This window comes from Lichenostomus cassidix, chromosome 4A, assembly GCF_008360975.1.
Source record: "Lichenostomus cassidix isolate B80296 chromosome 4A, HeHo_3.0, whole genome shotgun sequence".
Classification (NCBI taxonomy): Eukaryota; Metazoa; Chordata; class Aves; order Passeriformes; family Meliphagidae; genus Lichenostomus; species Lichenostomus cassidix.
The window spans coordinates 2,471,768-2,487,202 of record NC_139485.1 but is presented as its reverse complement, the minus strand read 5'-3'; the positions used below and the strand labels follow the sequence as shown (position 1 = coordinate 2,487,202).

At 43.2% G+C, this 15,435-nt stretch overlaps 1 protein-coding gene across 1 annotated transcript in view; it reads left to right on the top strand.

Annotated features, from left to right (window-relative positions):
* Positions 1-5,260: 5,260 nt before the first annotated feature.
* ABCB7 (ATP binding cassette subfamily B member 7) overlaps positions 5,261-15,435 on the top strand; it is a 38,802-nt gene continuing 28,627 nt past the window's right edge. The window contains exons 1-3 of the mRNA XM_085060054.1: positions 5,261-5,458; positions 11,356-11,433; positions 12,956-13,042. Of these exons, the coding sequence (XP_084916180.1) occupies positions 5,285-5,458; positions 11,356-11,433; positions 12,956-13,042 (339 nt within the window). The 5' untranslated portion in view covers positions 5,261-5,284. The remainder of the gene's footprint in view (positions 5,459-11,355; positions 11,434-12,955; positions 13,043-15,435) is intronic.

Sequence of the window (15,435 nt, the reverse complement as noted above, 5' to 3'; positions counted from 1 at the left end):
CCTTCCCAGATCCTGCTGTGCAATTCAAACCCGACTGTGTGCTGTGGGAAATAAAGCTGAGCCTGCAAACTGTGAGTCCTTACTGAGGCTGAAGTGATTCCTGAAGAAACAAAGCTGGATTCATCAACTGCCACACACCGAATTTCTCCTTTCCTCTCTGGCACACCTGGCAAGCCTTACAGCTTTGTCAGAAAGCATCCCAACCCACCCAAACCAGCAGTGCAGGGTGAGCTCCCTGGCTGCAGACAGACTCCCCAGCGTTCCTGGCTGTCTGCATCCCCTCCCCGAGCTCTGTCTCAGGGCAGCTGCAGGAACAGAGGTGATGTTCAGCCCACACCTTCTCTCTGCCCCCATGTTCCAGACACACCCAGTAGATGCTCAAGACTGTCGCTGACCTCCCTGGGAAAGACAAATTTCCCACGTGCCTGACAGAGCTGGGGAAGGACCGAAGGGGAGGAGGGTCCCAGAGGAGTTTCCAGGCTTCTCCATTCCTTAACAGGCTCCTTGCTCCACCAAACATCAAAAAATCACCCCAACCCTGCCTGGCAACTCCTTCACAAGGCTAAACATCTCCTTATTCAATCAGACAGTTCCAGCAGGATCACAGCCTCTGAGGCTCCCCTGGCTCCATTAAACTCTGCTGCTAATGGGCTCTGAGACCCCCAAATCAGTCCCTGTCTATTCCTTCATTTCCCCCCACCCTCCTCCCAACATTTCAACTTGATTTTGTAAACCTTCCTTTAAACTGTGCATTTCTCTTACCAGCTTTCTGTGGCCAACCACCTCATTGTTGGTGCCTTCTGAACAGGAGGAAAGAAAAGTTCCCATTTGTGCCTGGGCCAAGGCGAGTGGTCTGGGGACAGAAGGCTCTGTGTGCCCTCGTTCCCTTGGCAGGAATAACAACCTTGGCCACTTCAGGGGAGGTGACTGCAGTAGCAGGGGAGAAAAGAAAAAAAACAGGGGAAAAAGAAAAGCAACTAGTAACAACCAAAAAGTCTCAAGCATGGCCTGGTGTATTTGCAGTGAGCCAGAGCACAGGTTGGAACAAAACCTGGAGAAGGCAAAAGGATCAGGATATGTCAAAGTTAAAAGCTGCAGTGGATTTGCTATAGGTTTGATCTTCTCACAGGCAGTAAATCCATGACCCAGGCAAGGCTGGATGCCACTGCTGTGTGCTGGACTGAGGTGCCACCTCCAGCTGCTTCTTGAACACTTTCAGGGATGGTAACCCCACCACTGCCCTGGGTGAGCCCTTCCAATGCCTGACCACCTTTTCAGTGAAAACAACTGGACATGTCATTTTTATAACACAATCAAACACACTTTAAAATACAGTTCCTTTATGCTTCTTATTTAACTGACTATGACATATAATACACACTGCACTTCCAAAGTGTGTGCAACTGCTCAGTTCTTAAATGCAGGATCTGAGGAGTTATAGTTCATAATTTTTTAGAAATAAGTGCAACAGTTGCTATCTCCAAAAGAGCAGTGCGCCCTTCAGCACGCACTTTACTTGCCAAAATTATTTTACACCCCTAAGAGAGGTGTTCTATCTGCCCCCAACCTTGTCCTGTTTTCTCATTTTTATTTTCTTTGCATTAATTTGTTCTCACTAATTTTCCTTTTTGCTTTCTACACTTTGTTGAAGCATTTACCTCCTACTGTTTGTACCCTTCCAATACTATTGATTCTAAATTATGTTTGAATATCGACACTTCTTTTTCCTCTAGCCTGACTCCTGAATTGATTTTGATTCCCACAGCCCTGGGGGAACTTTCTTTTAGGCTGATGCCTATCATAGCTGGAATTGTCAACATTACCACACAGAATAGAGGTTTCAGTCTCCCTTTGGCATACTGATTATCTGGAATCCAGCGTTGATTCTTTCCATTTCATAGGAATGTTATTAATTATAGATCTTACTTCTCAAGATAGTCTTTATGAAATTGTACTCTGCTTTTTACAGCTGGATGAAATAAGTAGTTGTTGGTATAACTGAAGTTCATTAGAGTGCTAGAATCATATTAAGGACTAATGAGAGAGAAGTTAAGAACTTTAAGCAACTCTAAATAAGGTGTTATTTCACCTCCACAAGATGGGTCTTGTATTTCTGTTGCTGAGCTGCTTCTGTAAACTTTTCTAACCAAAAACCTAACATGCCGTCATTCAGTACACTAACCTTGTTTTCAAGTCCTTGTTTGTTGTGTACACAGCTCCTGGAAAAAGGCCAGGTTAGGTGTCTTTTAGGATTCTAGTCACAAATCTCCTTTGTGGTGAGTTTTTTCCATTCCCAGAGCTTCTGTTTCTTCAACTGAGTTGCTTCTGTCATCTTTCCAGAGTGCCAGCTCTGGAGCAGGCATTGATTTGTCTGTCTCCAAGGAGATCCTCTGCTTCCACAGCTAAATCTGCATAGAAACAGATATTTATTTTGTGGCAAGCTACTTTAAACAGTGTAAGTTCATAAAACTCCTCTGTTGGCTTTCTGTGTCTCTATCATGAGCTCTGTTCTCCTGTTTCAGTCACTCTGGGATAGAGGTTGTAAACACTACAGGGATATGGGCTCTTTTCACCCTGGGTGTCTCTTAGGGTTTGTGCAGTGCCTTGGACAGGTATCAGTAATTTGGTATCATGTAAATAACTGGTATCAAAAAGAGAAAGAGAAGATCAGAACTGGAAACAAGACTGAAATATTAGCAGGAGGGAATAAAGTCAATAGCATGGGAAAGTTAATAAAGAAGGAAGAGCAGCTAAGGTAAAATTTGCAGGGAGAATACTCACATCAAATATATTAAGTACCTTATTAGCCGAAAAGTGTAGAAAAAATAAAATGGTACATTGTCTAACAATGACAAGGTTTGAAATGATGCAGGGGTTGTGAGGTTTGACAATAAATATCTGTTGAATGATTTGTAAGTCTGTGTTAGAGGCGTTAGAGCTGTGAGATCCTGCGAAACCACAGCACAGGGTTCTGTCATCCACATGCAGGATATTCCATGTAGCATGTGTCCAAAGAGCTTAACATGGGCAAAACACTGGACATATTTCAGAGGGCTGAGAGCATGTGCTAGATGTTGGATCGACCCATAAAGCACTCTGTGTGCACACAAACACTGTGCATGAAGGCATCTCTGCAGTGCATGTGAGAAAATTGCAGAAACATTTGAAATCTCTCAGAAGATGCTGCCATGTTGGCCAGTCTGTTTGTCCACACTATCCTAGACAGAGCCACGATTATTCCGTTTTGCCTGGGCAAACTTGCGTGTTGAGCAGAGCATTCAGGAGGAAGAGGATGTATGGAAGTTAGAACCCCAGAATTCCTGTTTATCCCTCTGAATGATGCCACAGGGCGGCACTGTTCAGACCCAGCTCTGCCAAATGCAATTATGATGAAGAATTAGATTAGCGCCAGAGAAATGTCACCTCTGTCGTTTGAAGTGGATCCTGGTCAGGAGCAAAGTTGCGTATCAAAGCACAGACTACAGAAATCCTGCCTCATTAAAAATCGACTTTAAGCCAATTGTCCTCTTCCTTTCTGTCTGTCTGTCTGTCTTTCTCCCCTGCAAATGAGCTTACAACTCTCCCTCAAGGCAAGAGCATCAGCAGTCAAGCTCTGGTAGCTTTGAAGAAATCTTTGTGTGATTAGAAATGCCACACAGAGTTACAGCCTTCTGACAGCTCTGCATGCCGATCACATGGGAGTATATAGGCCATCGGAAATGTAATCCATGGCATAGCTCTATCTTCCTAAGTGGGTGTTTAATTAGGAACCATACTACTGCTGCATTATTTGGGCTCAAAAAAGCACAGCTGAGCTGTGTGGGCTGGAGGAGGCCTCTGAGGTAACTCAGAACTTTAGCCTGGGAAGGGTGTGGAATACAGGATTAGATCAGTGAGGAAATGTACCGTCCCACGTGCCATCCACACCTTCGCCTCCAGCCCGTGCTCCCTCATGATGCTGCAGGCCAGGGCTTATCTGCACCCCAGGCTAGGAAACTGTCTGGGCAGCTGCTTTATGGGGGCCCCAAAATCCACCGAGAGGGACGTGTGTGTCATCTTGAGCATCTCTTCCTGTCTGCAGCGATGTCAGTGTCCAGCTGCATGTGGACAAAGTGTGAAAGTGCTACCAGCAGCTTGGAAGCAGCACCCTGTATGAAGCATTCATGGAGCTGTTGGCCAACATGAGTGATGCTTGCAGCTGTGTGGTTTGTGCTGAGGACACCCATATTCCAACGGTGCAGTGCCCCAAAGAGAAGGCTTTTATCTGCACACTCAGAACACAAAGCCTTCTAAGAGGGGGATGGCTCAGAATAGCCTGGTTCATTCCCAGCTCAGGAGGGATGTGTCTGTCCCCCTCAGGGTGCCATGGCAGGACTGAGGGCAGCCCCTTTCTGGGTGCTGTCATGAGGCTGAGGGCAGCCCCTCTCAGAGTGCCATGGTGGCACTCAGGGCACGCCCTCCCACAGATTGCTTTGTGGGGCTGTGGGGTGGTCCTCTTGGGGTGCCATGGTGGCCCTCTTGGGACACCATAGCAGGGCCAAGGGCTGCTCATCTCAGGGCTCCATAATGGGGAGGAAGGCAGCCCCTCTCAGTGCCATGGCAGGGCTGAGGGCCTTTTTGCTCTTAGAATTCTGTGATGAGGCTGAGGGCTGCCCCTCCCTGGACAGTGATGGAGGTTAGCCCTCCTTGGAGCACTGTCGTGGTGGGGCTGAGGGCAATCCTTCCCTGGGCACCATGGCGGGGCTGAGGGCAGCCTCTCTCCGGGCGCCATGGCAGAGGGCTGCTCCTCTCAGAGCGCAGTGGGCAGGCTGAGGGCTGGCCCCTCAGGGCACCATGGGGGATGAGGGCAGCTCCTCTCAGGGTGCCATGGCAGAGTTGAGGGCTGCTCTTCTCAGGGAGCTATGGCTGAGGGCAGCCCCTGTCACTGACTACCGTGGCAGGGCTGAGGGCAGTCCCTCTCAGGGTGCCACAGTGGATCTGAGGGCAGCCCCTGTCAGAGTGCTGCTCAATGCTGCCCATCCCGGAGCATCACGGCGGAGGGCAGCCCCTCTCACAGAACGCCATGGGGAGGCTCAGGGCATCCTTCTCTGTCCGCCATGAGGGCTCTGAAGGCAGCCCCTCAGGGGGTTGCGCCATGGTGGCTGTGACGGGAACCGAACGCACATTCCCGCCACGGCAGCGCGCGCCACCTTCCCCTCAGGGCGGCCGGACCAGCCCCGCCCCGCCCCGCCCCTCCCGCGGGTCCGCCGCCGTCCCACAATCCCCTGCGCCCCGGCCTCGCAAGATGGCGGTGCTGGGGGCACCGCGGGGCCTGGCGGCCGCCGCCTCCCGCAAGCGGCGGCTGCTGCTCGCCCTGGCCCTGCTGCGCCCGCCGCCCGCCGCTGCCGTCGCCTGCTTCTCCGGAGCGACGGTGGGGAGCGGGCGGCGAAGGGCCCGAGCCGCCCCGGGGGGCGTACAGGTGCGTGGTGGCGCCGGGGCGGGCGGGCGATGAGGGGCTAAGAGGGCTGAGGGGTGGCCGGTGAGGGGCTGAGAGGGCTGAGGGTGGCCGCTGAGGGGCTGAGGGGTGGCCGCTGAGGGGCTGAGAGGGCTCCGCTGCCCGCAGCGCTTCCCCGCCGGCTCTGCGAGCCCCGCCCGGTTCGCCCTTGCCTTCAGGTATCGGGCACGCTGCCCCGCGGGTAGCGGGGAGTCCCGGCGGTCGGTCAGCCCCGGGGCACCCCGGGCAGAGGGGCTGCGGGTGCCGTGGGGTCTCTGGGCACGAGCAGTGAAACCCTCCGTGTCTTTGAGCGGGTGCGGAATGTGTGTATAGTGAGTAACTTGTGCTGACAGCTAATTCTGCCGCTGTGTGCGGTAAGGGAGTTGGACTTGGAGAGCTTTCTGTCAGTTATAAAAGGCTGTAATATGTTCCAGTGAATTGTTTTTTATTACAAGTAAAGTATTCAGTACACTGTCTCAAACTAATGCCAGCTTTCAGTAATCCATGTGCGGTTTTCAGAGTGGCTGAAGGAAGTGTATACCAAAGACTCAGGGGAATGAACTTTCACAAACTCTTAGCTCATAATACTGTTTGATAATGAACTTTTTTTATCTCCCCAGATTACTGCTGTTTATAAGTAACTTTTCTTTATCACCCACCTTAATTAGTTTTCCCTGACAGGCAGAATTCTGTCAGGGACTACAATCAACTTTACATTTACATTACTGGCTAGATGAGATGAGCAGGACTGAGAGGGTAAATTTTGGGGGTTTTAATTTTGAAACTTGTGCAGGAGGCTGGGAACTAAAGTCAGTACAGATCAAATATTTTCCCCATGTATTTGCATGCATTAAAATATACCTCAATGCTCAATATTGTCTGGTGTTCCTGGAGATGTATTTCAGCTGTTAGGGAACAAACAGAAATGTTATCATGGTGATGAATAGAAGTATTAACTATATTCTTGTTTTCCTTTTGAATGATTTTATTTTCACGTGAGAAATGCCAGTCCCTGCTGATCAGTTTTAATTGCCACGTGTCACTAAATGTGGATTTGCACAACATGTTCTGAACTAGAAAGCTAATGCTACATCTGTGGAATATGTGTATATATGTGTTCATCTCTACCTTTTTAATTTTTAGGCATTTTTGTGTTAGAAAGTGGTCGATGAATGCATTTTTTTAAAGGTCTGGTAATGAATTTTCACTTTTGCATCAAGCTCTATTCGGTTGAAAATTAAAATTCATTTAATGCTTGAGCATTTATTTTATTAAACAAAAACTCTAACAGGAGCCTCAAACTTATGTTGTGGACTTCTTGGTTATAATGCCCTTCAAAACTTTAGGGCATGATTTTTCAGACATTTAATTAAATTTGCTGACAGAGGAACATGTACTGTTCTGAAATTTCAGTTTCCTCTTTTTTCTCCTTCCCATTTTTCAGTTAGCTCAAGAAATACTGTTCCTGCACCAATGGAAGTGACTGTCAGAAGCTGGCTAGGCACTTCAGCAGGTTGTATTTCAGAATGATTAGCCATTAGTTATTATAAATTAGGTAGTCCAGCAGTTAAAAAATCTTCTGGAAGCAAGTATTCATATCCTGGTTTAGTTCAGTTATTTCATTATTTTGCTAACATACTAATGATGACTGTAGATATTTGTAATGGGCTCATTTGGACAGCTTTTCTATATATTGAAAAATTGGAGAAGCACCTGGGTTTGCATTTAAAACAACTTAATCTCGATTGCCATGGTCCGTTTCACAGTCATGTGGGAATAAGGTGTGGTGAAAGCAGTGTTTTATGGTTTATGTGCTCATGGAAGCCCCCCAGCTCCTGGGTGGTGATTCATCTTGGTGTTTAGATTGGAGTGTCCATTGTAAGGTTTTTTTAAAGCTTGCAATTGATTGTAAGCTTAATTGTATTATAATACAATATATGTATTTTCTATGGCACTTAGCACCATGAGAGTCAAATACAATAGAGTTGTTTGGGTGCTGTTGTAGTACAGATTCAGTCCTTTCTTTTCCCCTCACACTTACATTTTTCAGTAGTTTTGATTAGAGTCTTGCTTTTCTGAATACTAAGACATGCAACATTTGTATCCTGGAGAGGAAAATAGCTAACCTTATGGAAGGGAAAACCAAGTGTCATAAACATTGTGGAACTGTGATCAGGCTTCGTTTTTTGATATGGAGATCAGTTTGTATTTCCATAACCACAGCTCCTTCAGTTCACCCTCCTGTGGTTGGAGTAGGCAGGGGTTCATCATGTCAAAACTTGTGTTTGGAATTTAGGATCTCTGCTGAGTAGAGAACTAGCATGTTGGCTTGGTAAACTTTGATGAGTAACTGAACAACTGCTGTTAGGTTCTTTTTCTAGGAAGCTTGTCAGTTTGGGGTTTTTTTGTAGAAGTTTGCCTGTGTCCAAAATAAAAGGAATGGTGAATTCTATTCAATCTAAGTAAGGAAATTAAATTAATCTAAAAATTAGTTAAATGAATTTAAATGAGCTAAATGGAAAGAAGATAGCATTTGACTGGAAGGGTCGAACAGCCCTTAACTAAGGAGAGTTATTTTGCTAGTAATCTTTATGAGCAAAGAAATACACTGAGGAGTTTCTTTCAAGAACTTTGGCAGTTGTAGAAAGCAGGACTGTGTAAATTGTTGTAAGTGTAACGGTACAAAATAGAGACTTTCCTTCCATTATCTTGCCCTTCCAGCTGCCAGTGATAAACAGCTTGTTCTTCTGCATAACTTAATAATATCCCTTGCTCTGGAAGGAGTTTTGAGAGAAGTTTCAGGTGTTTTTGTTACATTTATTTATATTTTGCTTTGGGTTTTTTAATTTATTTTTACCTGAAGCCTGGTCTGTTCTGTAAAATGGCACTGATGTTTATTGTCCAGACATTTCATGTGTTTTGTGTGCATTGCTAATTCTCTTCTCCAGCCTCTGAAGGTGCAGTTGGACACCTTGATGCCCAGGAGCTGTTAATCAGCATTCTCTGGCAGTCAGCAGTTCTCACTGGCAAATAACCTGCTTTGTAATTGGCTGTTTGAAATTCCTTGAAGTTTCAAAATCCCTTTAGAGAGGAGGTATTGCTGCTGGGCAGAGCAGCAATCCCATATGTCTGCCTGTAAAAATGGACATCTAAAATTGCTGTGAGGAGGGCTGCCCCTGGATCCCTGCAAGTGTCCAAGGCCGGGCTGGACAGGGTTTGGAGCAGCCTGGTGTAGTGGAAGGTGTCCCTGCCCATGGCAGGGGTGGCACTGGATGAGCTTTAAGGTCCTTTCCTTTGCTCTGTGCACATCCATCCAAGTGTCCAGAGCAATTGCACGTTGGCCACTGTTAAATGTAACTCCAGTTTAGTTTGTATTGTTCATACTGGCGACAGTTTAGCCTGTCTCTGTAACAGAATGTTTTTATCTTTGCTTTCATTTTCCTCCACTCTTTCCTGTTCATCATTTCTTTTCTTGCTTTTGTAAACTCAGCAGGATTAACTGTGGTACTCAAACACTGCATAGATACTTGAATCCCACCTTCAGTTAGTTTTTCTGTTATAGTTAGGTTAAAAAAATCCCCATGAGATGAGTGCAGCATGTCTGGAACACTATGTATCATATTCCAGGGAAAAGCTTCTAAGTGTGGGTTTGACTTTGCACAAATGTTTAATCCCTGTTGTTTGTTTGCATTTGTAGTATTTAAACTACTGCCCACAGTCATGACACTTTAACAACACGACTTTTATGTACAATCGGTACTAGACATCTGTTTCATCCTTTAGAGTGTATAGAATCATATCCAAAAATACATTAAAAGAACATAATGGTGCAGAGTCAGGCATTCAGAAGGTAGGAAATGCCAGAATTCAAATTCCTTGAATTATTTCTTAAATCCTGAAATAAGCAGGACTTGCTCCTGGTTCTTTAAAGCAATAACCTGCTTCTTTTCTCTGTTGTGGTTAGATTCAGGTATGGCTTTTCTTTGTAGTCTTAAAGCTCTTGGGAGTCACAGTGAGGGAAAGTGGAGTCCTAAGTGTCCCTGCAGGATGTGTGGAGAGTGGCAGGGAAAGCTTCAGCCCCTCTCATTTGGGCAGTTTTGCTGTCAATACTGTGATGGTCAGAGGAATTATCAGTGAAGTAAATTGTTCACCTTGTTTAACTCCTTGTTCCTTTGCTCAGGTTTGTTTTTTAGCAGGAGCTTGAGAGAGGATTGAAATCTCCAGTCTTCCAAGCTCACAACTGAAAATAAGAACAAGTTTTTCTGTGTATCTTGTGCAAAACATTTACTGTTTCTGCTGTCTTAACCCCGTGACAGTTCATAGCTGCAGTCAAGGAATTAGGCTGTCTATCTAATGCAGTAATTGAAACCAAGTCTGCTGGTGTTTCAGTAGAAGTTATTTCTGTGATGTTGTTTGCCTCATATTTCAGACAGAAGTGAGCTCTGAGAATTTTGAGGTCAAAATACGTGAATTTTTAGTAAAATGCTGTTCTGATGTCCTATGAATACACTCTAGAAGAACAGTAATTAGCTTATTTCCAGTAACTGTTGAAGGCTCATGTATTTATTCATTATTTATTAATTATTAATTATTAATTATTTCTATCATTGTTTCGTAATTATAGTTTATTTATGACACTTTCACTGTTCCTGTGGAGTGTCTTGGTTTCGATGGAATCCTCTGTGCTGACACAAAGCTGTTGAGTTATGAGTGTATCCACAAGGAAGTGCAACTCCTTTGTTTTACCCAGGTCTTGGAAGCATCAGGATGGTTCACTCAGGCCAGTTAGCTCCACTAAATGCAAAATGTATAATTATGATGTTCACTGTTTCTCTCTATGTAATGTCATATAATGGAAATGTTTGGAATAGCAGGTCCATGTGATGACTTGCGGAGGAATGGTTTTAATTTTCTTTAAAATGACTCATGAAGTTATTACTTGGGATGTGTCTTAGGAGCTAAAGAATGTTTAAGGTGAGGTATAAAATACATTATAATCTTTTGCTCTTGGTGGTGGTTGTCTCATAGTGTGAGGTGTATGGTTAATATTGTAACAGAGCAGTGCAAGATTGAATATTGAAGGTGTCAGAGATGATGTGTCACCATCACTGCTGACCAGGAGACGTCCTGGGTTTTGCCATGGGGAAGCACTGCCAGCCAGTCCATCTGAGCTAAATAAACGGTCCTTTAAAACTATGGGAATATTGGTTGCTTTGCAAGGCAACATGTAGAGCAGGGTATGGTTGGTGCCAGCTGTGTATTACAGGTTACGATGCACTGAAGGATCTGTGAATATTGTGTATATTGTGTCCTGATAACCTAAAACTTGTTGCCAGCCCTGCTTCAATTCCTGTTAGTCCCAGTGCTTCCCAGTCCAAAGCTGTGGTTTTGATTTGCCTTCTGGAGACAAGCATGGCATGAGCTGAGCTAAGAGGAATTGGGAATGGCAGAGCCTATAAGCATAAAAATAACATTTCATAATGAAAAACAGGACAAAAGACTATTTGAAAGAATCCAGAAGACAACCTGGGAGAAAATTAATATGAGAGCAAAGGGAAAACTGGGCTTTTGTTGTACAGAAGAAAAAAATCTGATGAGAGTGGGGATTCAGGGAAGGGAGAGGTTCATTGTCACTGAGCATTTTTGATGTGTGAATGTAATTTATTTTACAGCTGCTCCCCACCAATTTTCTTTTTCTGTGGTCAGTTGTTAAAAAACAAAGCCATCTGCCTTCTTTTCATGTTATGCTTGTTTACATAAAGCATAACATGAAAAGATGCATATTCTCTGAGCGTGAAGTGCATGTTCTGCATGATTCCATGACTCTGTTTTCACTTCTTTTTTTTTTTGCCTTTGTCTCCCCCTCCTGTTTTATTCTGTAGATTCCACCAATCTGCAGCCAAAGATCATGGCACATTCTGGGAGGGAATTATTCAAGGCCATTACTGGAGCATTCAGAGGTGGGTATAAATTGTTGTTCTTCTCACTTGCAGAGCAGAGGAAACTTAAGCCCTTAGAGCATCTTTCAGTTTAGTCCGCTGTTAAGTTTTTTTCTTTAATTTCACTATTCACAGTTTTACAGTTAAATGGCAACAGAAGTTTAATGGAAACATAAGTTTCTGCCCCTAGAAGTCTTTTTGAATCTCTCCAACCTAATGATAATACAATAACTTCTAAGAAGTGTTCTTAAAAGTGTAGGATTTCTGTGTTGATTTGTTTGTTAAGCACAGAAAATACCCAGGTAAGGAATACCCAGGTAGGAAACTTTGAGTTTTCCTTCAATATGTAGGGTTTTATTCCTTCAAAATTCTCTTTAGGTTGTAGAATATTCTCATCACTGTGTGCCAGGATGTCAGGCTCTTACTCCTATGAGGTCTGCTTGCCTTAAAACCAGTGTAAACATAGGGAAGATGCAATTTTTCCTGTTCATGGAATAATTATGACACATTTTGGAGTGACATGCTTGTTTGAATGAAGCTAAGAAATGCATTTGTCTTGCTTTTCTTTTTTGTTTTTAATTATAAAATAATAACCCCTCATAACTGACTTAAGTAGCTGAAATCTTTTGAGGGTCATTGTGACTTCAAAGCATGAAATCTACTTAGATTGGTTTTTTTATAATGTTTTTCTTTAAAATGCGAGAAGTGACATTTTGATTGGGAAGCCCTGGGGTCTGCTATCAACCAACATACATAAAGTAAGATTGCTAATGAGCTTTTACATAACTTGAACCTGGAAATTGTCAACATGTAGCAAATCTTTTAAGCAAAAAGCAGATTCTTTTTTGAAAAGCTTTAACAGGTCCATTGTTTGTGGCAGGCACTTTGAACTTGGAAAAATGCCTGGTGGTAGCGAATTGTTATTTTTTAGTACATCTACATGCATAAATAAATTCAGAGATTTTCTCCAGGGAGTCTTGGCCAGATGCTAAGAGAAGAGAGTGTTTGTTTTTAACAAGCAGGTTCTTTTCCAGCCTGCCCCTTTCCATGGATTGCAGCAGGGCCCTGGAATGGGATGACTTGTGGCATCAATAGGCCATTGACATCCTGGTAAGAAAGACAAGTATGAAGCAGATTTATATATGTATTTGATCTCAAGTGAAGTTATTCTTACATACATGGAAAGAGTATTATTGCTTAAATACGTTCCACTTTACATATTAATGTGCTTGAGTATGGTTATCCTCCAAAACTTCAAGTTTTTTCTGTGTTCTTCAGTTCATTTTTAATATTTAAGGATCTGTTATCTTTACCTCCTGGCTGCTTGGAACATGCTCTTTGCTGCTAGGATTACAATCCCTTTTTTATTATTGTTTTCTTAAGCCAGGCAAGGTTTTTAGAGGGAGGTAAGATAATTTATTAAAACAAACTGATACTGTCGGATTATGGGGGAGGCAAAACAGGCCAGTAGTTCTTCTTTCTGCAGGTTTTTATGTATCTGTTTCCTGAGGTTCTCACAAATTGACTTTTTGTTTTCACACAGATCCTGCCGAGGTGGCAGCTGATAGAGAAGAGAATGTGTTGGCATGGCCATGCTGGTGGAGGGCTTCACACGGATCCAAAGGAAGGGGTAAAACTTGCTCAATTACTATTGCTTTTGAAATAAAAAATGTTATCTGCTTCCCCTAAAAAACTGAACCTTAAAAATGAAGACCTCAAGGAACAATTTGTCTGCAATTGTATTGGTAGATATATGAATACTGTAGTAGAGTAGATACTGTTTAATATCAGTGTAGACTTGCTAGCTCTTAAATCACCAAATGTTTCTAATAATGGTCTTGAAGGGCTTTACTTTATTAAAAATACCATTTACTGTTACACAGTCCTTTGAAATTGCCTGTGTTCAATTATTTTGATGGAAAATATGTTCCTTTGTAATTCACTGTGTTTTGTTCATCTTGTTTGTGACTGATATTTCCCTGTGACTAGACAGACAGGGTACTAGAAATCAGCTCATGAGTTATTGCATCAGTTGGTAAAATCCCACTTAAAATAGGAGGGGAGAGAAGCAATTAAATGGTGTGTATTTTTACTTGGAATTAATGGTAATGCATCTGTTATATTTTGACTGTATTTCTATTCAGGAAGCACATTAAAGTAATGATGATGGTATATAAGGAGAAGCAGTGTCTTTTATTAGACCAAATGATTACAGTTAGAAAATGAGGCAAACTTTTTTGGTTAAAATGGGACAGTATCAACTGTGTGATTAAAATTGCCAAATCAAAGCTCTTGAGTTCACAGAGCTTCCTTCTCATTTCCTGTGCACACTTATTTCTGATGCTTTGTGTGTTTGCAGAATCATTCTGTGTGAATGGTTATAACTTGTTCAAATTTGGGAGGGATCTTCTCTAAAATGAGGGAAGACCACGTTGATGACAAGCTGAACTTTCTGAATCCAGAGCTGCTTTGCTGGTTTAACTGTTCTGAGGATGTCTCTCTTACAGCCTCAGTTGTAAAGAAATTGAAGAGTTAAACTTAGAGTTGTCTTCTAAATTTTCATCTGAGAGTTGTCCCTTCATTGAATCCAGACCTGTTTGTGCTGCAGGCAGAAGTCAGGAGAGGTGTATGTTTTATAGTAAGAGGGAATTTCATAACCTGAGGTGTAGCCAGCTTGTTTTAGCAAACATCTGTGATCTTTTCTGCATGAGGCACAGGGGGAAACAAAATAATTGGCCATCTCCAGTCGGTGGTACCACTGGCTCTGCATGTAACATTAACTTCAGATTCATTTTAAGACCTCGCTTGCAACAGGTGTAAGCTTTTTGCAGAGATTTCCTAGGCAAAACAGACTTCAAATGTAACTGACTATCCTTCTCTGTTTCATGTATTGAAATTCCAGGGTTTTCTCTGGTCAGAAATTAAATGGAAGGTTCTGTTTACCAAAACACAAGTAGTCTTAAGGGGTGTTGGATGTTCCTTAACGCTAAAACTCACTAGCAATGTGTTATCCAAAAATTCTGATGCCAGATGATATTTTTTTTAATTTGCTGGCAGTGCAAAACTCCATTGGCATTCTCCCTTCAGCCACTACTTGAAGCTATTCCTGTATAAATCAGTCCTCTAACTTCTTTATTCCAATAAATGCAGCTATAATGTGGTTAATACAGGGACAGGGTCAGTTAAGGCTGTTGTCTAAGTAAACAAATACCAGCTGTTAGGATTGTCCAGGAGAAAGCAGCAAGAACCAGCTGTAGAAAAGGTGAAATGTGTGAAGAGTAGAAAAAACCAGGGTAACATTGGATTTGCCAGGAGGTTCTCAGCAAAAATGAAGGGAAGGAAATATTCTGATATTCCAGGTGCAGTTCCTGTATCTCATGTATAGATGCCCTTGCATTGTGTGTGAAAATACTGGCACCCCATTTACCACATTTTTCCCCCTAGGATTATACTTTTAGTAGAACTGCAGGTGAGATACTTGTCAGTTCTATTACACCTTTCTCTGTTCCAGATTTTTTCTGACAAACCAGCCTGTTCTTTCTGACTTTGGGAGTGACATTTTAAATTGCCGCTTTTGTAGCAGCTTCAGCAGGTACAGAACTGAATACTGAAGATGAACACAGAGTGAAGGGCACATTACCTTCATCTCACATGTAACTTCTAGAGAAATTTACACTTTTTTTTTTTTTTAATAACTTACAGCAGTGGCTGCTCTGCTGAGTACTGAAACTGAAGTCAGTGCTGGTTTTTATCAGCTTTGGGGGTGTTTTTGGTAGTGGTTGGGAGAACAACCTCGTGCAGGGGTAGAAAGCTTGTGCTGGTACAATAAAGGGATGATGGAGCTTCCTGAGGGAGCACACAAAGAGCCAGAAATGGGTCTTTCTTTCTTCATCAGCAGTGACAGCTTAAATACAAGTCAAACTACCACTTTCTTGCATCCCACTTCTGACAGCTCATCATCCTGGCATTGGCTTTATCCACCAAGTGACAGGGTCAGCCCAGTGAATGCCTTGCAATGCTCAA